The following is a 16,226-nucleotide window of genomic DNA, read 5'->3' as shown; positions in this document are numbered from 1 at the left end:
ATATGTAACCAGTTATGACCTTGAACTTCTGATTCACCTGAGTGCTGGGATTACAGGTATGCTACCATGCCTGGCTTACATGGAACTACTATGAAACTCAGGGCTTTGTACATGCCAGGCAGGCTCACTCCCAGCGGAACCACATCTCCAATTACAGACCAAGCTAATTTTAAAACTTAGACAAAATGGAGCTAATGTAGCATCAGAGTCCAGGGGCCACCTACTGTAACGAAACCATCGCTGAGATGCTGAGCTGGTGGTCACTGAACTGAGAATTCAGTGGAACTATTGGAACTATTGACGAGAAGGTTCAGGCAGAAAAAGTAGCTGCTTCATTAAGCATGAGGATCTGGATTTGGAGCCCCAGGACCCACAGATATTGTCAGACAATAGTGGTATACTTCTGCAACCCTAGCCCTGGGGGAGGGAGGGGTCCAGAAGGAGCCCTGGAGACCAGCAGTCACCCCAGCCCAATGAATGAGCTTCAGCTTTAGTGCAGACCTTTCTCAAAAAATGAAGGTGGAGAATGATCAAGGGAAGACATTAGACATTGACCTCCGGCCTCCATAAAAATGTGTGCTCACCTAAATGTGCACCCTGAACGCACATGTAAAGAAACACGAGGATCTGGGTTCCCATCCTGGCACTGCATAAACTAGGAATGGTGACACAAGATAAATTCCTAGTACTTGGGGAAGCTGAGGCAGGGGGATTAGACGTTCAAGGTTATCTTTGGCTACACAGAAAAGTTTGAGTCCAGCCTGGGCTCAAGATTTATTTTTATTAATGTCAATTATGTGTGTGGGGAGGGTATACACACATGACTTCAGGAGACTGCAGAGGAAAGGGGGGGGGATTGGATTCCCCTGGAGCTGGAGTTTTAGGCAGTGTGAGCTGCCCAACATGGGTACTGGGGGCCAAACTTGTGTTCTCTGGAAGAACAAGATGAGACCTTAGCCTCTGGGCTGTCTCTCCAGCAGTTAAATAAATAAATAAATAAATAAATAAATAAATAAATAAATAAATAAATAGTAAAAAAAATTAGCTGGGGTGGTGGTGCCTGCCTTTAATCCCAGTAACTTGGAAGGCAGAGACAGGCAGATCTCTGTGAGTTCAAGGCCAGCCCGGTCTACAAATCGAGTTCCAGGACAGACTCCAAAGATACACAGAGAAACCCTGTCTCAAAACAAACAAACAAATAAATGAAATACAAAAACAAAAACAAAAAAACCAAACCAAACCAAAACCAAAAAAACAAATAGTATACAGGCTGGAAGGAAAGGAGGTTGGGAAAGGGAGGGAAGGGAGAGAAAAAGGAAATCCACGGAATGTCTGCCACTGATGACAAATTAGGCGGCGTGCCCTGAGTCAGACAACGGTGTCTGTCTGTCATGTGGAGATGACAGGCGAGGGGACATGGCCAACACCTCATCCTCACTGTCACGTCCCCCGACAGCCCCTGGGCACTAGCTCCTTGCACGTTACTGTAGCCATGCTGGTTTACCTAAAGTCTCCGTTCTCCGCTATTCATAAATCCCTGAAGATTAAGGCACTACAGACTACCCTTTCAAATCCTGGGCAGAGACCACGGCCTGCTTTTCTTACTGTGTAGTTACTGTCTAAAAATCATCCCTGGGGTGTGGCAGATACTCGTAAACCCTGGAGAAGGAAGAAACACTGTCAACCCCTTGCCCTGGCTCTTGTGAGCATCAAGGCTCCAAGGAGGTAATTAGTGACGCCCAGTGGCTGTGGGCTGGAACATGTACCAAAAGTGAAATACTTAACACACATGCATGTGTACACATGTGCACGCATGCCAGGAATACCAACTGAAAACCAAACATCAGGGCTACAGCGACGCAAGCCAGTTAATATAAGTGTAAATATAAATATCAATGAGCTCAAGATTAACACAAACGATACAGAAAGCCCACCCTCAGGCAGGAGTGAGGAAGAACTCCCTGATCGTCAACTGCAGACTGTGCACAGAAGTAACTTCCAAACGATGGGCCCCAGGGCCCGGGCTCACTTGCCAGAGAGCTTGCCTGGTAGGAGTGAAGTTCCTGGTTTATGTTTAGTGAATCGATCTACGCCTGCAATTCAAAAACTTAGGAGGTAGAGGCAGGAGGATTAGATGCTGAAGGTCATTCTCAGTTACACAGCCAGTTTGACAACAGACTGCAAGAAGTGAGACCCTGTTACAAAAGGCGAAAGTAGAGCCTGAAGTGGGGGGGGGGGGAGGCACAATTTTACAGTGGCATGTCCCACTGCAGGGCATCCGCCAGCCAGCACAGAGCGCTGGAAGGCGGCCGGTCTCAACAGGATGTGAGGAGGGTGCCTGGGTCTCCATGACCTTCCTGCCACATAGTTGAAGCCCCACAACCACGTAGAGACTTCCCAGCAAACTCTAACCAAAGGGAACCTCCCATAAATCAACCGGTCCCCAGGGCTGCCAGAGCGTGCGAAGTCTGATCAACCATCACAGCCAAGAGGAGCTAAGGACACCAGACAGCCATGGACCCGGTAAGAGGCCACACGATCCACATGACCTGAGTTTGGCCCCCAGCACCCCTGGACAGGTGAAAGAAATGACTCCACAAACTCGTCCTTTGATGATACACAGGCAAGTGCATACACATATCACACCACACTACACACAACAATAATAAAATAATGTTTTAGAACAAAACCGTGGTAATGAAGTGTAAAATGGGATCCCACCTAGAAACCTTGAGCAAGGAAGAAAAGAAAGAAAGAAACTAGAATAAACTTTAGTCAGTGGTGGTCTGTGTTTATCAGTTCATTAACTGTAGCCATTGTAGTATTCTAATGTACGATGTTAAGAGAGGAAACTGGGATCAGCAAATGCAAACATACATAGATAAAAAGGCAACGAGGCAACTTTGGGGCTAAAGAAATGGCTTAGTCAGCAAAGTTCCTGCCGCATAACCACGATCACCGAAGCCCCAATAACTGGCATCCGTGTAAAGATGGGTGTGTAGCTGTGCGTGCCTGTGGCCCAGCACTGGGTAGGGGAAGCTGAGCCAGGAAGTAGGCCAGCTAGCCCAGCAGTGAGCTCCAGAGCAACCAAGGAGAGCCCTATCTCAAACAAACAAACAAAAAGAGAGCAGGAAGCTGGGGAGATGACTGAGTGGTTCAACATGCATACTGCTCCTGTAGGGGTCCATTCCCAGCACCCACATCAGCTGGCTGGTAACTGCCTGCAACCCCAGTTCCAGGGGGGTCCAACACCTCTGTCCTGCACAGACAATTGCACACACATGGTACACATAAACTCACATCGGCGCTCACATACACATACCAACATGGACGTGCACACACATGCACCGAAAAGAAGAAGAAAGAGAAAAACACTCTTACAGCAGCGGCGAGGCTCTAGTGCAGCCTCGGGAGGGAGAGCAGGGCTGCTTCACAAGAACCCAAAGGCTGGGCAAGGCCATCAGTCACAGCTCAGCACAGGCACAGCAGGCTTTGAAGTCTTGGAAAATACTGAAATGTTTCTAAAGCAACCAATACCTGAAATCTCCTCTCGCCCACGTGACTGGTGTCTGCACTCTCCCGATTCTACTTTGGAAAGCTGGCCATTGACATCAGGAATCATGGTATTTCCATAATCAAAATATGTGCCTAAGTACTTAGGAGGCTGAGGCTAGAGGACCACCTGACCGAGGGCAGCCCTGGCTACGTAGTGAGACCCTGCTGTGCTCTGAATATTTTGGAACCTTCGGTTCCCCGACCGACCGGTGATGCCGACTGGGGAGGTTTAGGACTTGAGGTGTGGAGCGCTGTAGAAGGGTGGGTCACTAACCTGCTGAGCCATCGCACCGGCCTAACTGGTCTTGAGTCAGGTCTCTCATGAGTCTGGAACTCATTAAGCAGGCTATGCTGGCTCGCCAGGGAGTCAGTCCCTGGAATCCTCCGGCCGGCTGCTGTCCCCGAACACTGAGATAACAAGCGTGTGCTACCATGCCCAGCTCCTTCTCCTGAGTGTGGGGGGATTGAACTCAGGTCCTCATGCTTGCACAGCAAGCCCTGTAGCGACTGAGCCATCGCTGCTACTGAATTTCTCTCTTCCCGTACTTCCTCTCAGCCCCATACTTTCCATTTCCTTGTTCTTCTTTCTTTTAAAATGGGGATACCACCAATTCCTGCTCTAAAGAGAGGCTAACCGGAAGAAACGAGCCGGTCCCTGATCTAAGTGAGGCTAGCCCTCATTATTACTATTCCAACATTTTCCACTGTCAAACTGCACGGCCTTTGTTGTGCATACAATTCACAAAATGCATGACTCCACCAACTTTTCAGAGGTCTCTAGGACCTCAAATCAGACCACAGGCTGGGACAAAAGCTCAAAAGAGCCCATACCCTAAAGGGTTTGGGTTTTTGTTGTTGTTTTTTGGGGGGTTGGTTTGGTGTGGTTTGGTTTTGACACCAAGTCTCCTGTGACACACGCTAGCCTGAAACGCCCTAAGTAGCTGAGAATGACCTTGAACCCCTGACCCTCCTGCCTCCACCTCTGAGTGCTAGGGTGACAGGTGTGCACCATCATGCCCAGTTTGTGCAGTGTTTAGGATGGAGCCAGGGCCTTGAGCGTGTCCGGTCAGCACTACGTAACATCCCCGCCAGCCCTAGTTTACTTTCACAGCTATTCCCCACATACTCAAAGGAAACAGGCAGTAGTTACGTCACTGCTGTGGCGGGTGAAAAGGTCAAGCAGGCAGGCCTGAGCATCTAGCGATGACAGGCACCGCTATTCTGTGGGGGAGAGTGATAACCAATCGTTACTGTGAATGAATCATTCTGTGGTACCTGGGAGGCAAAGAACAGAGTGTCCCAGGGAAACCACTACTTCCCGTGCCACCATAGCAACTTGAAAATCACATCTTATTCCCGAGGACTTGGAGAGGATCCTCTTGTGCCTGACCAAGAACATCACGCTCATGCTGCATTGATGGCAAGAAACACTAGAGCCCTCCGCACCTGTGAAGACTTGAACACATGGGCGATGGCTCAGCAGCTGGTAAAGGCACCCGTCACCAAGCTTGACAACCTGGGTTCCATCCCTGGGACCCATGCGGCAGGAGGGAGAATGACTTCCTCCCCCTCCACACACATACACTGTGGTACACACACATGCACAAGATGCTGGCATGTGTGATGATATAGTATTTATGATTTATTAAAGCTTGCCTGAAGATTCAGAAAGCAAAGGCAGCCCCAGGCTATAGACATGGGTGGTGGCGGTACACACTTTTAATTCCGGGACTCAGGAGAAAGGCAGGTGGGTCTCTGAGTCCAAGACCACCCTGGGTTACCAGAGAGTGAATCGGAGCTCACGACTTTAATCCAGGATTTGGGAGGTATAAAAGGTAGAGACGTTCAGCCTGAGAGTCCGTCTCTAGCCATGTGGAGGAGAGCACATCAGTCTGAGTGAATCTGAGGAGCAGTGAAGTCAGGAGCAGTCTGAGATTCGCCCACTCCTTTGGCCTGAGCATAGGAAGAGGTGAGAGCTAGTGGCCGGCTGCTTTGCTTCTCTGACCTTCAGCTTGAAGCTTGAACCCCAATTATCTGTCTCTGGGTCTTTTATTTACCATGCTACAGGCACGCGCATGAACGCAGGCACACACAGAGAAAAATGTAAAATAATTAGAAAATAACTAGAAATGCTTGTACAAACTTCGAATATGCTGAGGGATGACTTTCCAAAAGCGGGCCACTCTGTAATTGGCACTGGAGGTGATGAGAACATGCCACCACAATATATGCCTCCCTGGCACAAGGACTGTTTGGAGCTAAAAGCCGGAGCCCGGGGCTCTCTGCCCTCCATTTGCCTAAGACAAAGCCCACCCTTTCTCCCAGAGCAACCTTAGAAGACTGTAGTGCCTCTCATCAGCCTGCAGGGGGCAGCAGAGTGTGCCAGACGGCAAAGCTTCAGAAAAAAAAAAAAAAAAAAAAAAAAAAAAAATGATTTTAGTAAGTTTTAAGTTTTTTAAAATTATTTGTGTGTATCTATGTGCACTTCTTGAAGAGAGAAGAAAGAGTGGATGAATTTAGTGCAAGCCCTTATTTACCACCTCCCAAGTATACATTAAGTGACTGACATGTCTACAATCTGACCCAAAAGTTAGGGTAGCAAAGGGACAGATAGACACAACACAGATGCAGAAACGCCTAGCTTTGTCACCTTGTTTTAGTCACCCAAGAGACACCTACACAGACCCAAGAGAAAAGTAAAGGCTTTAAATCAAAGGGGCGTTCAAGTCCCTGAAAAGTAACCCCAACTCCGGCAACCTTCTTTCTCATGACACACAGCCTGCATACACATGCGCACACACAGGCTGGGGAGATGACTTAACGGTTAAAGCATGACAACTAGACCCCAAGAGCCCAGTGGGTGGGTGTGGTGGCGTGAATAGGTGTGGCCCCCATGGACTCAGGTTCTGGATGGTTGGCCTATAGGGAGTGGCTGTGTTAGGAGGTGTGGCCTTGTTGGAGGAAGCGTGTCGCTGTGGGGGTGGGCTTTAAGGTCTCAGATGCTCAAGCTATGCCCAGTGTGAGAGACAGTTTACTTCTGTTGCCTATGGATCAAAACACATAACTCTCAGCTACCACTCCAGCACTGCCTGCCTACACGCTGCCATGCTCAAAATTGGAGGAAACCTCTGAAACTGTAAGCTAGTACCAATCAAATGGTTTCCCATACAAGGCTTGCTGTGGTCATGGTGTCTCTTCACACCAATAGAAACCCTAACTAAGACAGTGGGCATGCTATAACCCCAACTGCAGAAGCCAGATACCCTGTGATATCTGACAAAAACAGCCTTGTAAGGGAACTCTAGATTTCACTGAGAGACTCTGCACCTCGATGAATACGGTGGGAGAGCAATAGAGGATGATTCCTGACATCACCCTTAGGCCTCCTCATGCATGCATGTACATGCGAGCACACACACACACACACACACACACACACACACACACACACGCAGGTGCAAAATGGAAAACTACAACGGCAAATATAAAGTCACATTGTTTTCAATTCACAGAACTACATTAAAAGCTGCACTGTACTCTCGATCAATTTTACTTCACTTGAATAAAAGCACATGCTGGAGGCTGTACCAGATGATTCTGGGCTGCTTCGGTAGAGAAGAACAATGAGGCTGTCTCAGGATGATGACTGGATTTCTACCCTCTGCATGTTCAGAACAATAAACCAGCACCACCAGAAGACTTCCACTTCTGAGCCAGTGAGATGGCTCAGCTGGTAAAAGCACCTGCTGCCAAGCCTGACGGCCTGAGTTCGATCCCCATGGGGATGGTGGAAGGTGGGAACCTGATCCTGCAAATTGTCCTCTTACTTGCATGCTGTGGCACAGGCATCTACACACACACAAGCATACACAACACACACAGACGCACACACAATGAATAGACATGGAGGATGTGAGGCATGACTTCTCTGTGACCACAGTGATCCAGTCTCTTCTGATTTCTTCAGCTCCCTGCTGTCACCGCCATACTCCCCAGCAAGGCTCTTGTGTGCTGGGGCTACACTTCACTCCCTTGCTACTCAGTCTCCAAAGCCATAAACTCACTCACTACAGGTACACTTGACTTTCTTTGTGTGTATGTACGTGTTTACGTACGCGTATGTGTCTGTGGAGATCAGATGTCAACACTGGATGCCTTCCTCAATCCCTCTCCACCTTATTTTTTCAGACAGGCTTCTCACTGAACCTGGAGCTCATCAATACTGTTAGACAGGTGCAAGTTGCAGAGGAAGCCCGGAGTGAGCCAAGCCCTGAGTAAATGTGGATTTTGACATAAGCAAGGCCTCCAAGACCAATTGGTCCATGGTGAATTGGCAAAACCATGACCCACATGGGCCAGGCTCAAGAGGGATGGCCAAGCTTGGGCATCTGAGTATGAGGGATTATGGAACAGTCCATGCAAAGATTAGCAACTGTGTGTGGTTTCCTCCTCTCAGAAGCTTATAGCCTGGGACTGCTCACCTGCAGAGACCTCTTAACAAGACTAGCCAACCCCCATCCCATCCCATCCCATGCTGGACCTAATAAACACTCTGAGGTTCCAGACAGCAGAGGTGTCAGTTAGGAGAATCCCACCCAATCTCATTGTCTGTGTGGCCATCCTTCACTCCCTTGCCAACTCTAGCCAGGGTTCTGGGACCCAAGTTGTATGAGATGAGGCAGGCAGGCAGGCTAGACAGTGAGCCCCAGGGGAACTCTGTCTCCACCTCCCCTCCATTTCTTTATTACATCATTCTAGAGGACCAAGCACACATCCTCCTCCTCACGCTTGTGTGACAAGCACTTGGCAGTCACCTCCCCTGCCTTGGATCTTAGTTCCTTTGAACGTGATGGTAATAACTCCTGGGGAGTATGTTTATACTATTCACTAACAAGCTGCGGCAGCTGGTGACAGGGCCCAGGATGCGAGGAGCCAGCCTGGCCCCCGGTAGCGCCAGCTTCCAAACTACTTGTGGACTGGAGAAAAACTACTTCAGTGCTTTTCTTGATTGATTTAAATATTGCTATGTAGCCCAGGCTAGCCTAAAAGTCACTATACGGCCTAGGCTGGCCTAAAACTTCCTAGACAGCCCAAGCTAGCTCTGAAAGCACGATTCTCTTGGCTCTGTCCTGAGTTCTGGGATGACAGGTCTAATTTTGTACTTTTCACAGGTTATATTAACATCATAGTCAGAGGTCTTTCATTGTCAAAATACAAATGAAATAAAACAACTCTATTTACCTTGCTTTAGAAATATTATAAATTCCTTCACAGTTTGGTCCAAATTAACTCCATGATACACTACAGGCTTGAAATTTCGATGCTCAAATGAACGGATGAGGCGAACTGTGACTGTTGCTTCCTCGGCAGCCATGTGGGGAGACCTGTGGTAAGACACATGGATAAAGAGCATAAAGACACTGCTGCAGAAGAGTGAGCAACAGCAGTTGTTCCGAGCCACACGAACGCTGGGCACGTATGTCAGCCTTCTGCAATCCCGGCGCTTGCCAGTGAGTCAGAGACAAGAGAGCCCTGGGGCAATCTGGCTGGCAAGACTAGCCATGATTGGCAGCTCTACCTCAATGAATAAAGCAGACTCTGACTGAGAAAGACATCCGTTGCCAATCTCAGGTCTCCTCCACATGTATACATGTGCAACCAAACACGCATGCACGCACACTACACATACAAACACATGTTAAAATAAATAAAAGTCACTTCTTAGTCAGTAGCAGGGACTTTAGTAGTTGCAACATTCTGTGTCTTAAGCAAGATATTAAATATAGGAACAGTGTTATTTTTATGCCTTTCAATTTGTCTGAAATAAGTCCATAACACTCAAATAAGTCACATAAACTTGGCTTTAAAAGTCTCTCTGAATAACTGAGCTCTTGTCCAGCTGTTTTACTAAGTTTGGGGGAGAAAATGCAGCACATTGAGCAATGAAAAGCCAGGGAGTTTACCATTTGAATGCATGAAATAATTTATAATTAAAATTAGCATACAGCTATAATGAAACAGTGTCTATAAAACATGAAATAGATTTTCCCCATAAAATAAAGTAAGGGCTCATCTAATCTATCTCATGGCTAATAAGCCTAATAAATCTTTTGATAATTCCAATATTGGTTATTATAGTATTCCTCATTACCTCTTTCATAATTCTCCTCAGAAAAACATGGTCCTAAAAGCTACCAAACAATAGTTCAACAAACACAGACAAAATAAAAAATGTCAACATACTGAAGCCCTTAATATTACTGGCACAATCCATGGTGCCCGGGATCTTGTGATGATACTGTAAATCTCGTCTGCATGCTGGGGCAGTCTCAGAGCCTGACATTCTCTGTTAGCTGCTCCCACCCAGCCCTGAGTGTCCTCTTTGTGTTCGTACATGTGTGAGAGCACAGGTGCATGTAGGTTGTATGATGGGTGGAGCTCAGAAGACAATGGCATGTGTTGTTCCTTGGATGCCGTGGTGGTTGAACAGGAATGGCCTCCACAGGCTCCCATGTTTGAATGCTTGGTCTGTAGGAAGTGGCCTTGTTGGAGGAAGTGTGTCACTACCGGTGAACTTTAGGGTTTCAAATACTCCAGAGGCCCAGTGTCTCCCTGCTGCCTGAGGATCCAAATGCAGAACTCTCCAGCTACACAGGTGCCTGCCTGTGTGCCACCACACTCTGCACAGTGATGACAATGGACTAAACCTGTGAACTGTAAGCCCGCATTTATAAGAGCTGCTAGGGTCATGGTCTCTTCACAGAAGAGGATTCCGATTAAGACAGATGCCTTCTACCTTTTTGGTTTAGAGCAAACAAAACTCCTGTCTTCATATTTTACTAACTGAGCCATCTCTCCAGCCTAGGTTTCCATTCATTCTTATCACATTCATCTATCTATCTATCTATCTATCTATCTATCTATCTATCTATCTAACTAACTATCATCTATCTATCTATTATACGTTTGGGCAAACTGTGCATGGAACACGTGGAGGTCAGAGGACAGCTGGTGAGAATCAGTTCTCTCTTTCCCCCAGGTGGATAGAACTCAGTTTTAGCAGCAAGCACCTTTGCCCACTGAGCCACCCCTCCAGCCCATGCTCTGGATCTTGACCGCAATCCTACTCATATTTATCTACACATGATAAAACGGCATAAAATAAATGTATGCTCAAGAAGACACGCCTAGACACACACACACACACACACACACACACACACACACACACGAGCTCATGCACACGCGCGCACACATGGCATGTATGTGACTTCATTCACACACAGGAGCATACACACACACACACACACACACGAGAAAAAGTGCATTGAGAGGGATAGCCATGTATCTGGACTGGTATGGTTCAGATGTGGGTTGGCCCCCAGTGCAGTGGAATGGTAGGCCCTTCAAAAGGTGGGAACCTCATCTGGAGATGGGGCTTGGTGGTAGAGCACACACTCAGAATGAAGGGGGACCCTGGGCTCAATTCCCAGCATCAACCCGAACCACAGCAATAAATCCAAACAGCATTCAGCGGTTGGGGCACCAGAATCAGGTCACACACATGCCTGGAAGGAGTCTGAACCTGTCTGCACAGTGCCCAAAGCCTCCTACGCTCAGCCCGGCCTGGGAGTACTCACAACCCACTTTCCGTGTATCCTTCCAGCCACATGGAAGCTCATGGCTTCCCACACGGCCACCAAGTTTGTGCCACACTCTCCCACTGTCAGTCCGGTCTCGTCACCCTCCAACAATGGGACCCTTCAGGAAGCAGGTCTGAGATTCCACAGCAGTACAGATTCAACCTCTGCCTCCTCCCTCAGGCTGGGCTCCAGCCCCGTCCCTCCCTCCCGCTGCAGCGTTCTCTGCAGGAAAACCTCAACAGCAACTCGGTAGCTCTGTATTACAGGCAGGTCAGCTGAACTTAGACCAGGCACACCCTAATGTACAGGCTTGGGCAGGGCTTTGAAAAGTCAGAGTGCCTGGGGCTTAGGAAGGTCTTTAAAGCCTGCTCTGGCTGGTGCCTGCTGGAGTACGCAGTTCCCTGGTGGCTGCATCACTGCTGCCCAGATACTCGGCAACCCCTCAAAGCCCTCCCTTGGAACCGAGGGCCAAACTGGCTGGGGCTTAGGGGTTTAGTGTCACCAGAGCCCCGAGGCTTCCAGACTCCAGTCCTCTGAGCAATAGAAATTCAGGAGCCAAGGAAAGCAGGAAGAGGCTGCTACAACATTCTAGGACTTTGCAGCTTCCCAAGCTGGCGTCTCTCCGCTTGGCAGGGTTCCCAGTGGAGCAGCTAGGAACCCAGCTCGGCTGGCTCCTGAGGCAAGCAAAGCAGCATAGCACGTGAAACATCAGAGCCTGACCTTCCCACAAACATGGAAAACACATGCTCACATCACACTGGGTCGTGGGCTATACACTGATGTATATCGCTCAAGAAAAACATGTAACTACAGTTGGTTTTGGCTCTTCGTGTAGTTTGTGTCTACAAAGTTGGCTATCGACAATGAGTTACAACCCATGAACCCTGCTAAGACAAGCACAGGGTCAGGGTCCTGGGAACCTCTGGTCATGGCGATTTTGTCAGCTGATCGAGACATAAACTGTCCTGTTGTGTGCACGGTTGTTAGTTAACATTGGATTCACAGATGACGACACTGGCCATGTGTGGGAAAAGCTGCCTGGCATACCTGTTTGCTCTGTAAGGTGCACGTGGCCTTCTCACACTTATGAACACTCGGTGATTCAGATCTGCATTTGGGGGTATTACCTATAGCAAAAGATGGGGTCTAGCAAGATGGCTCTGCCAGTTAAAGGCACTTGCTATGAAAGCCTGAAGACCCAAGTTCTATCCCAGAACCCAAGTGAAGATAAAAGGAGAAAGCTGTCCAGGACAGCCAGGGCTAGGCAGAGAAATACTGTTCCAAAACAAACAAACAAATAAATAAACAAATAGGGGGAGGAGACTGATTGCACACAGTTCTCTGGGTCTCTGTATGTGCACTGTGACACATTTATGACCCTCATACACAAGAGTACTAACTTTTTTTGTTTTTTATTCGTTTGTTTGATTTTTGGTTTTTTTGAGACAGGTTTCTCTGTATTGCTTTGGAGCCTATCCTGGAACTAGCTCTGTAGACCAGGCTGGCCTGGAAACTCACAGAGATCCACCTGCCTCGGCCTCCCGAGTGCTGGGATTAAAGGTGTGCGCCACCTATGCGCAGCGAACTTTTTAAAAATACAAAACAAAAAAGTAAAAGATGGGGATGGGAGATGGTTTGGTTGGCAAACTGGTTGCCTTATGAGCATAAGAACTGAGTAGCACTGCCGTATGCCCAGGGCCCCAGTGCTAGAATAAAAAGCCAACACAGGGGCTGGTGAGGTGGCTTAGCCAAGTAAACACCCTTACCACTGAGCGGGACAACCTCAGTTTGAGTCCATGACCCACACAGTGGAAGGAAAAGCTGGCTCCGGCAAGCTGTCTTCTGACCTCCAGTGTGTACCCCACCACACACACATAGAGATAGTTGGGGCTGGAGAGGTGGCTCAAGGAACTCACATAGTAAAAGCAGAGAACCAACCCGTCACGCTGTCCTTGAACCTCCACATACGTGCTATGGCGTATGCACACACACAACATAATCTTTAAAGTTAATGAATCAACTTAGAAGTGATTCTTGGAAGGAGGGAGGGAGGGAGGGAGGACAGGAAGGAGGGAGGTCGGTCAGTACAGTGGTCCTTGACTATAATTCTAGTGGCAATATGGCAGGAATTATAAATCAAATTCCACTGAGAGTACATCTTACCCCAGTCAGAATGGCAATCACCACACACGTTTTTACATGCAAACACATACATACCACCAGACCATACATACCACACACACATACCACACACACACACATACACCACACACACACCACCAGACCATACATACCACACACACACACACACATACACACAGACACACACGCATGTACACACACACATACCACACACACACATACACCACACACACACACACACACACACAGGTAAGGATGTGGAAACACTACAGTCCAGCCACTATGAAGATAAGAATGGAGGGTTTCCAAAATAAACACTAGAAGTAGCACTGCCGTATGCCCAGGGCCCCAGTGCCAGAAACAACCTAGAGAAGCAAGGTTACCATCCAACCCAGAAACCCACACGCCATGCTTACTACAGCACCATGCACAACAATCAGCGGTGAGTGTGTGTGTGTGTGTGTGTGCGCTGTGTAGTGGTATGTGTGTGATGTGCTGTGTGCAGTGTGTGTATGTGTCTGTGTGGGTGTGATGTGTGGTGTGTAGTGTGATGTGCAGTGGTGTGAGTGTAGTGTGGTGTGAGGGAGTGTGTGTGGTGTGTAGTGTGTGGGTGTGATGTGGTGTGTGTGTAGTGTGTGGCATGTAGTAGTGTGGTGTGTGTGATTTAGTAACAAAAGAGTAACGTGTATCTTTTGCAGGCATATGAATGTAATGGAAGATACTGTGCTAAGCAGTGTCTCTGGGATGGTGATTTAGAGCTCTGTTTCCCACCCTGAGGATCACAGCAACCCATCTGAGAGAAACAAATAAATGGCCCTTTCACAGGGGTCACCTAAGACAATCAGATAACAGATATTTACATTATAATTCGTAACAGGAGTAAAATTACAGTTATAAAGTAGCAATAAAGATAGTTATGGTTGGGGGTCACAACACAAGGGACTGTATTAAAGGGTTGCAGCATTAGGAAGATTGAGAACTGGTCTAAGATTCTTTCTCGTGTACATTCAAGGCTGGTATGGCTGGATAATTACTGTTTTTAATGAGAAACCTCCATACTGATTGTTGTGATGGTTGCACAGGTTCACATTCCTACTGGGGACAAATGATGGTTGTCTTTTCCCATCATCATCAGCACTGACTACCAGTTATCTTCTTGACTAAAGTGAGATGGAATCTCAGATTTCTGTCTACCAAGTGATTCCTGGGCATTGAACTCGTGTCTTTAGGCATGGCAGCAAGTGCCTTGACCTGCTGAGTCTCAGTGCTCCCCCCGCCCCGAGGCAGAGTATCAGTGCAGCTTAATTACACTTCCCTGATGCCCAAGGTTACTGACTATGTTTTCTTCCCAATATGTATTGGTCACATGTGTCTATTCTTTAGAGCAGCCACCGTCTTTTCCGTTCTTTAGGATTTATGTTTTCTGGTACTTTTTCCAGCCATTTGTGTGTTCTTCATGTTAGTCCCCTGTCTGGTGTTGGTAAGGATGTTTGCTTTTCCCCAGTTCGGTACCCTCTGTCATTTCCTCTGCTGTCCTAAATTTATCTCATGTCACCTGTCAACTCTCAGGACTATTTCCTATGCTCCTGGAGTCAGTCCTTCTCAGATGCCTACAGCTTATCATTTTTTAAGTGCAATGGTAAAAGAGGTCAGGGGCATCAGATCCCCTGGAACTGGAGTTACAGGCATTCATGAGCTGCCACACGGATGCTGGGAACTGACCTGAGGCCCTCTGTGAGATGGGTACACACTCTCCTCTGACCATCTCCCAAGCCCCTGCTTAGACAATCGTTGGTACACTGAGGTTTGTGCAGGGTGAGAGCTGTGCTTGGCTTGGCTTCCTCAGGAGAGCCAGCTTTCACAGAATGTCTGTCTTTACCCAATGCATGTTTTTGACCTCTCTGTGAGAATTAAGTGGCTATATAGCTTTGTGGGTTTATTTTGGGTCCTCTGTTCTATTCCATTTGTCTATATGCCTGATTATGTGTACGGTGCACTTGGATGGAATTGTTTAAAAAACCTGAATCATTTTAGAGTTACATTTATTCCAACAAAACTCCGAATTCCCATTGGCTCTAAAGGTCATAACCGTAGGGGACAGTGCAGCTACCCAAAGGGGATGTTTTAACTACAACAAGCAAACAAACAAACAGTCACACTCATATCACCTTGTGCTGTTTCCTCTACGGGAGAGATTAGTATTGTAAGTATAAAAGCTTACTGCTTTAAGTTTTTATATTCTATTTGTTTGTGGGGAGTGGGGTGTGTGGAGGTCGGAGCACAGCCTACGCCCATTTTCTCTTAACCACGAGGCAGGGATGGATTAAGGTCACCAGGCTTAGCAGCACTGCTTTTCCTTGTAAGCCATCTCACTGGCCCTGTTTTCTTTAAAAATGAATTTGCCTTGTATGCGCAATTCTGTGATGGCTTCTTGTTTTATTTATTCATCAGCGCATGCATGGCATGGGGGTAGGGGGGAATGTCACACCGCACAAGTCAGGGTCAGCAGACAATGTGGGATGGGTGTCAGGGATGGGGCTCACACAGTCAGGCTTGCACAGGCTTGCCAGTGCTTTAACAGGCTGAGTCACCTCAGCCGCCAGGCGGTTGGTTAATGTTGGTTGTTAGTACGATGTGAGAAACACCCAGGAGACTGGCGCATACCTCTGAGTATGCCTAGGAGGCATGTGCAGAGACCATCGATCACAAGGACTCTGGCCTAAGGAAAGGATTAGAAGAACTCAGGACAATGCATAGTGGGAGGCAATGAGAGGCCTGGGCGGAAGAAGCAGATCACTGGGAGCTTCTCCTTTGCCTTGGCCTCTCCCCAGATCCCTTCCTCCACACCCTGTCCCATGTGACATGAGCCACTCAGCTATACCCTCC

General features: G+C 47.8%; 1 protein-coding gene across 1 annotated transcript in view; it reads right to left on the bottom strand.

Annotated features, from left to right (window-relative positions):
* Positions 1 to 16,226, bottom strand: part of CUNH2orf76 (chromosome unknown C2orf76 homolog) — a 55,375-nt gene that overhangs the window by 23,985 nt on the left and 15,164 nt on the right. Inside the window, exon 2 of the mRNA XM_051204032.1 lies at positions 8,797 to 8,939. Coding sequence (XP_051059989.1) covers positions 8,797 to 8,929 — 133 coding nt within the window. The 5' untranslated portion in view covers positions 8,930 to 8,939. The remainder of the gene's footprint in view (positions 1 to 8,796; positions 8,940 to 16,226) is intronic.

Source organism: Phodopus roborovskii, unplaced genomic scaffold (genome assembly GCF_943737965.1).
Source record: "Phodopus roborovskii unplaced genomic scaffold, PHOROB, whole genome shotgun sequence".
NCBI classification, from domain to species: domain Eukaryota; kingdom Metazoa; phylum Chordata; class Mammalia; order Rodentia; family Cricetidae; genus Phodopus; species Phodopus roborovskii.
This window is presented reverse-complemented; position numbering and strand designations above follow the sequence as displayed.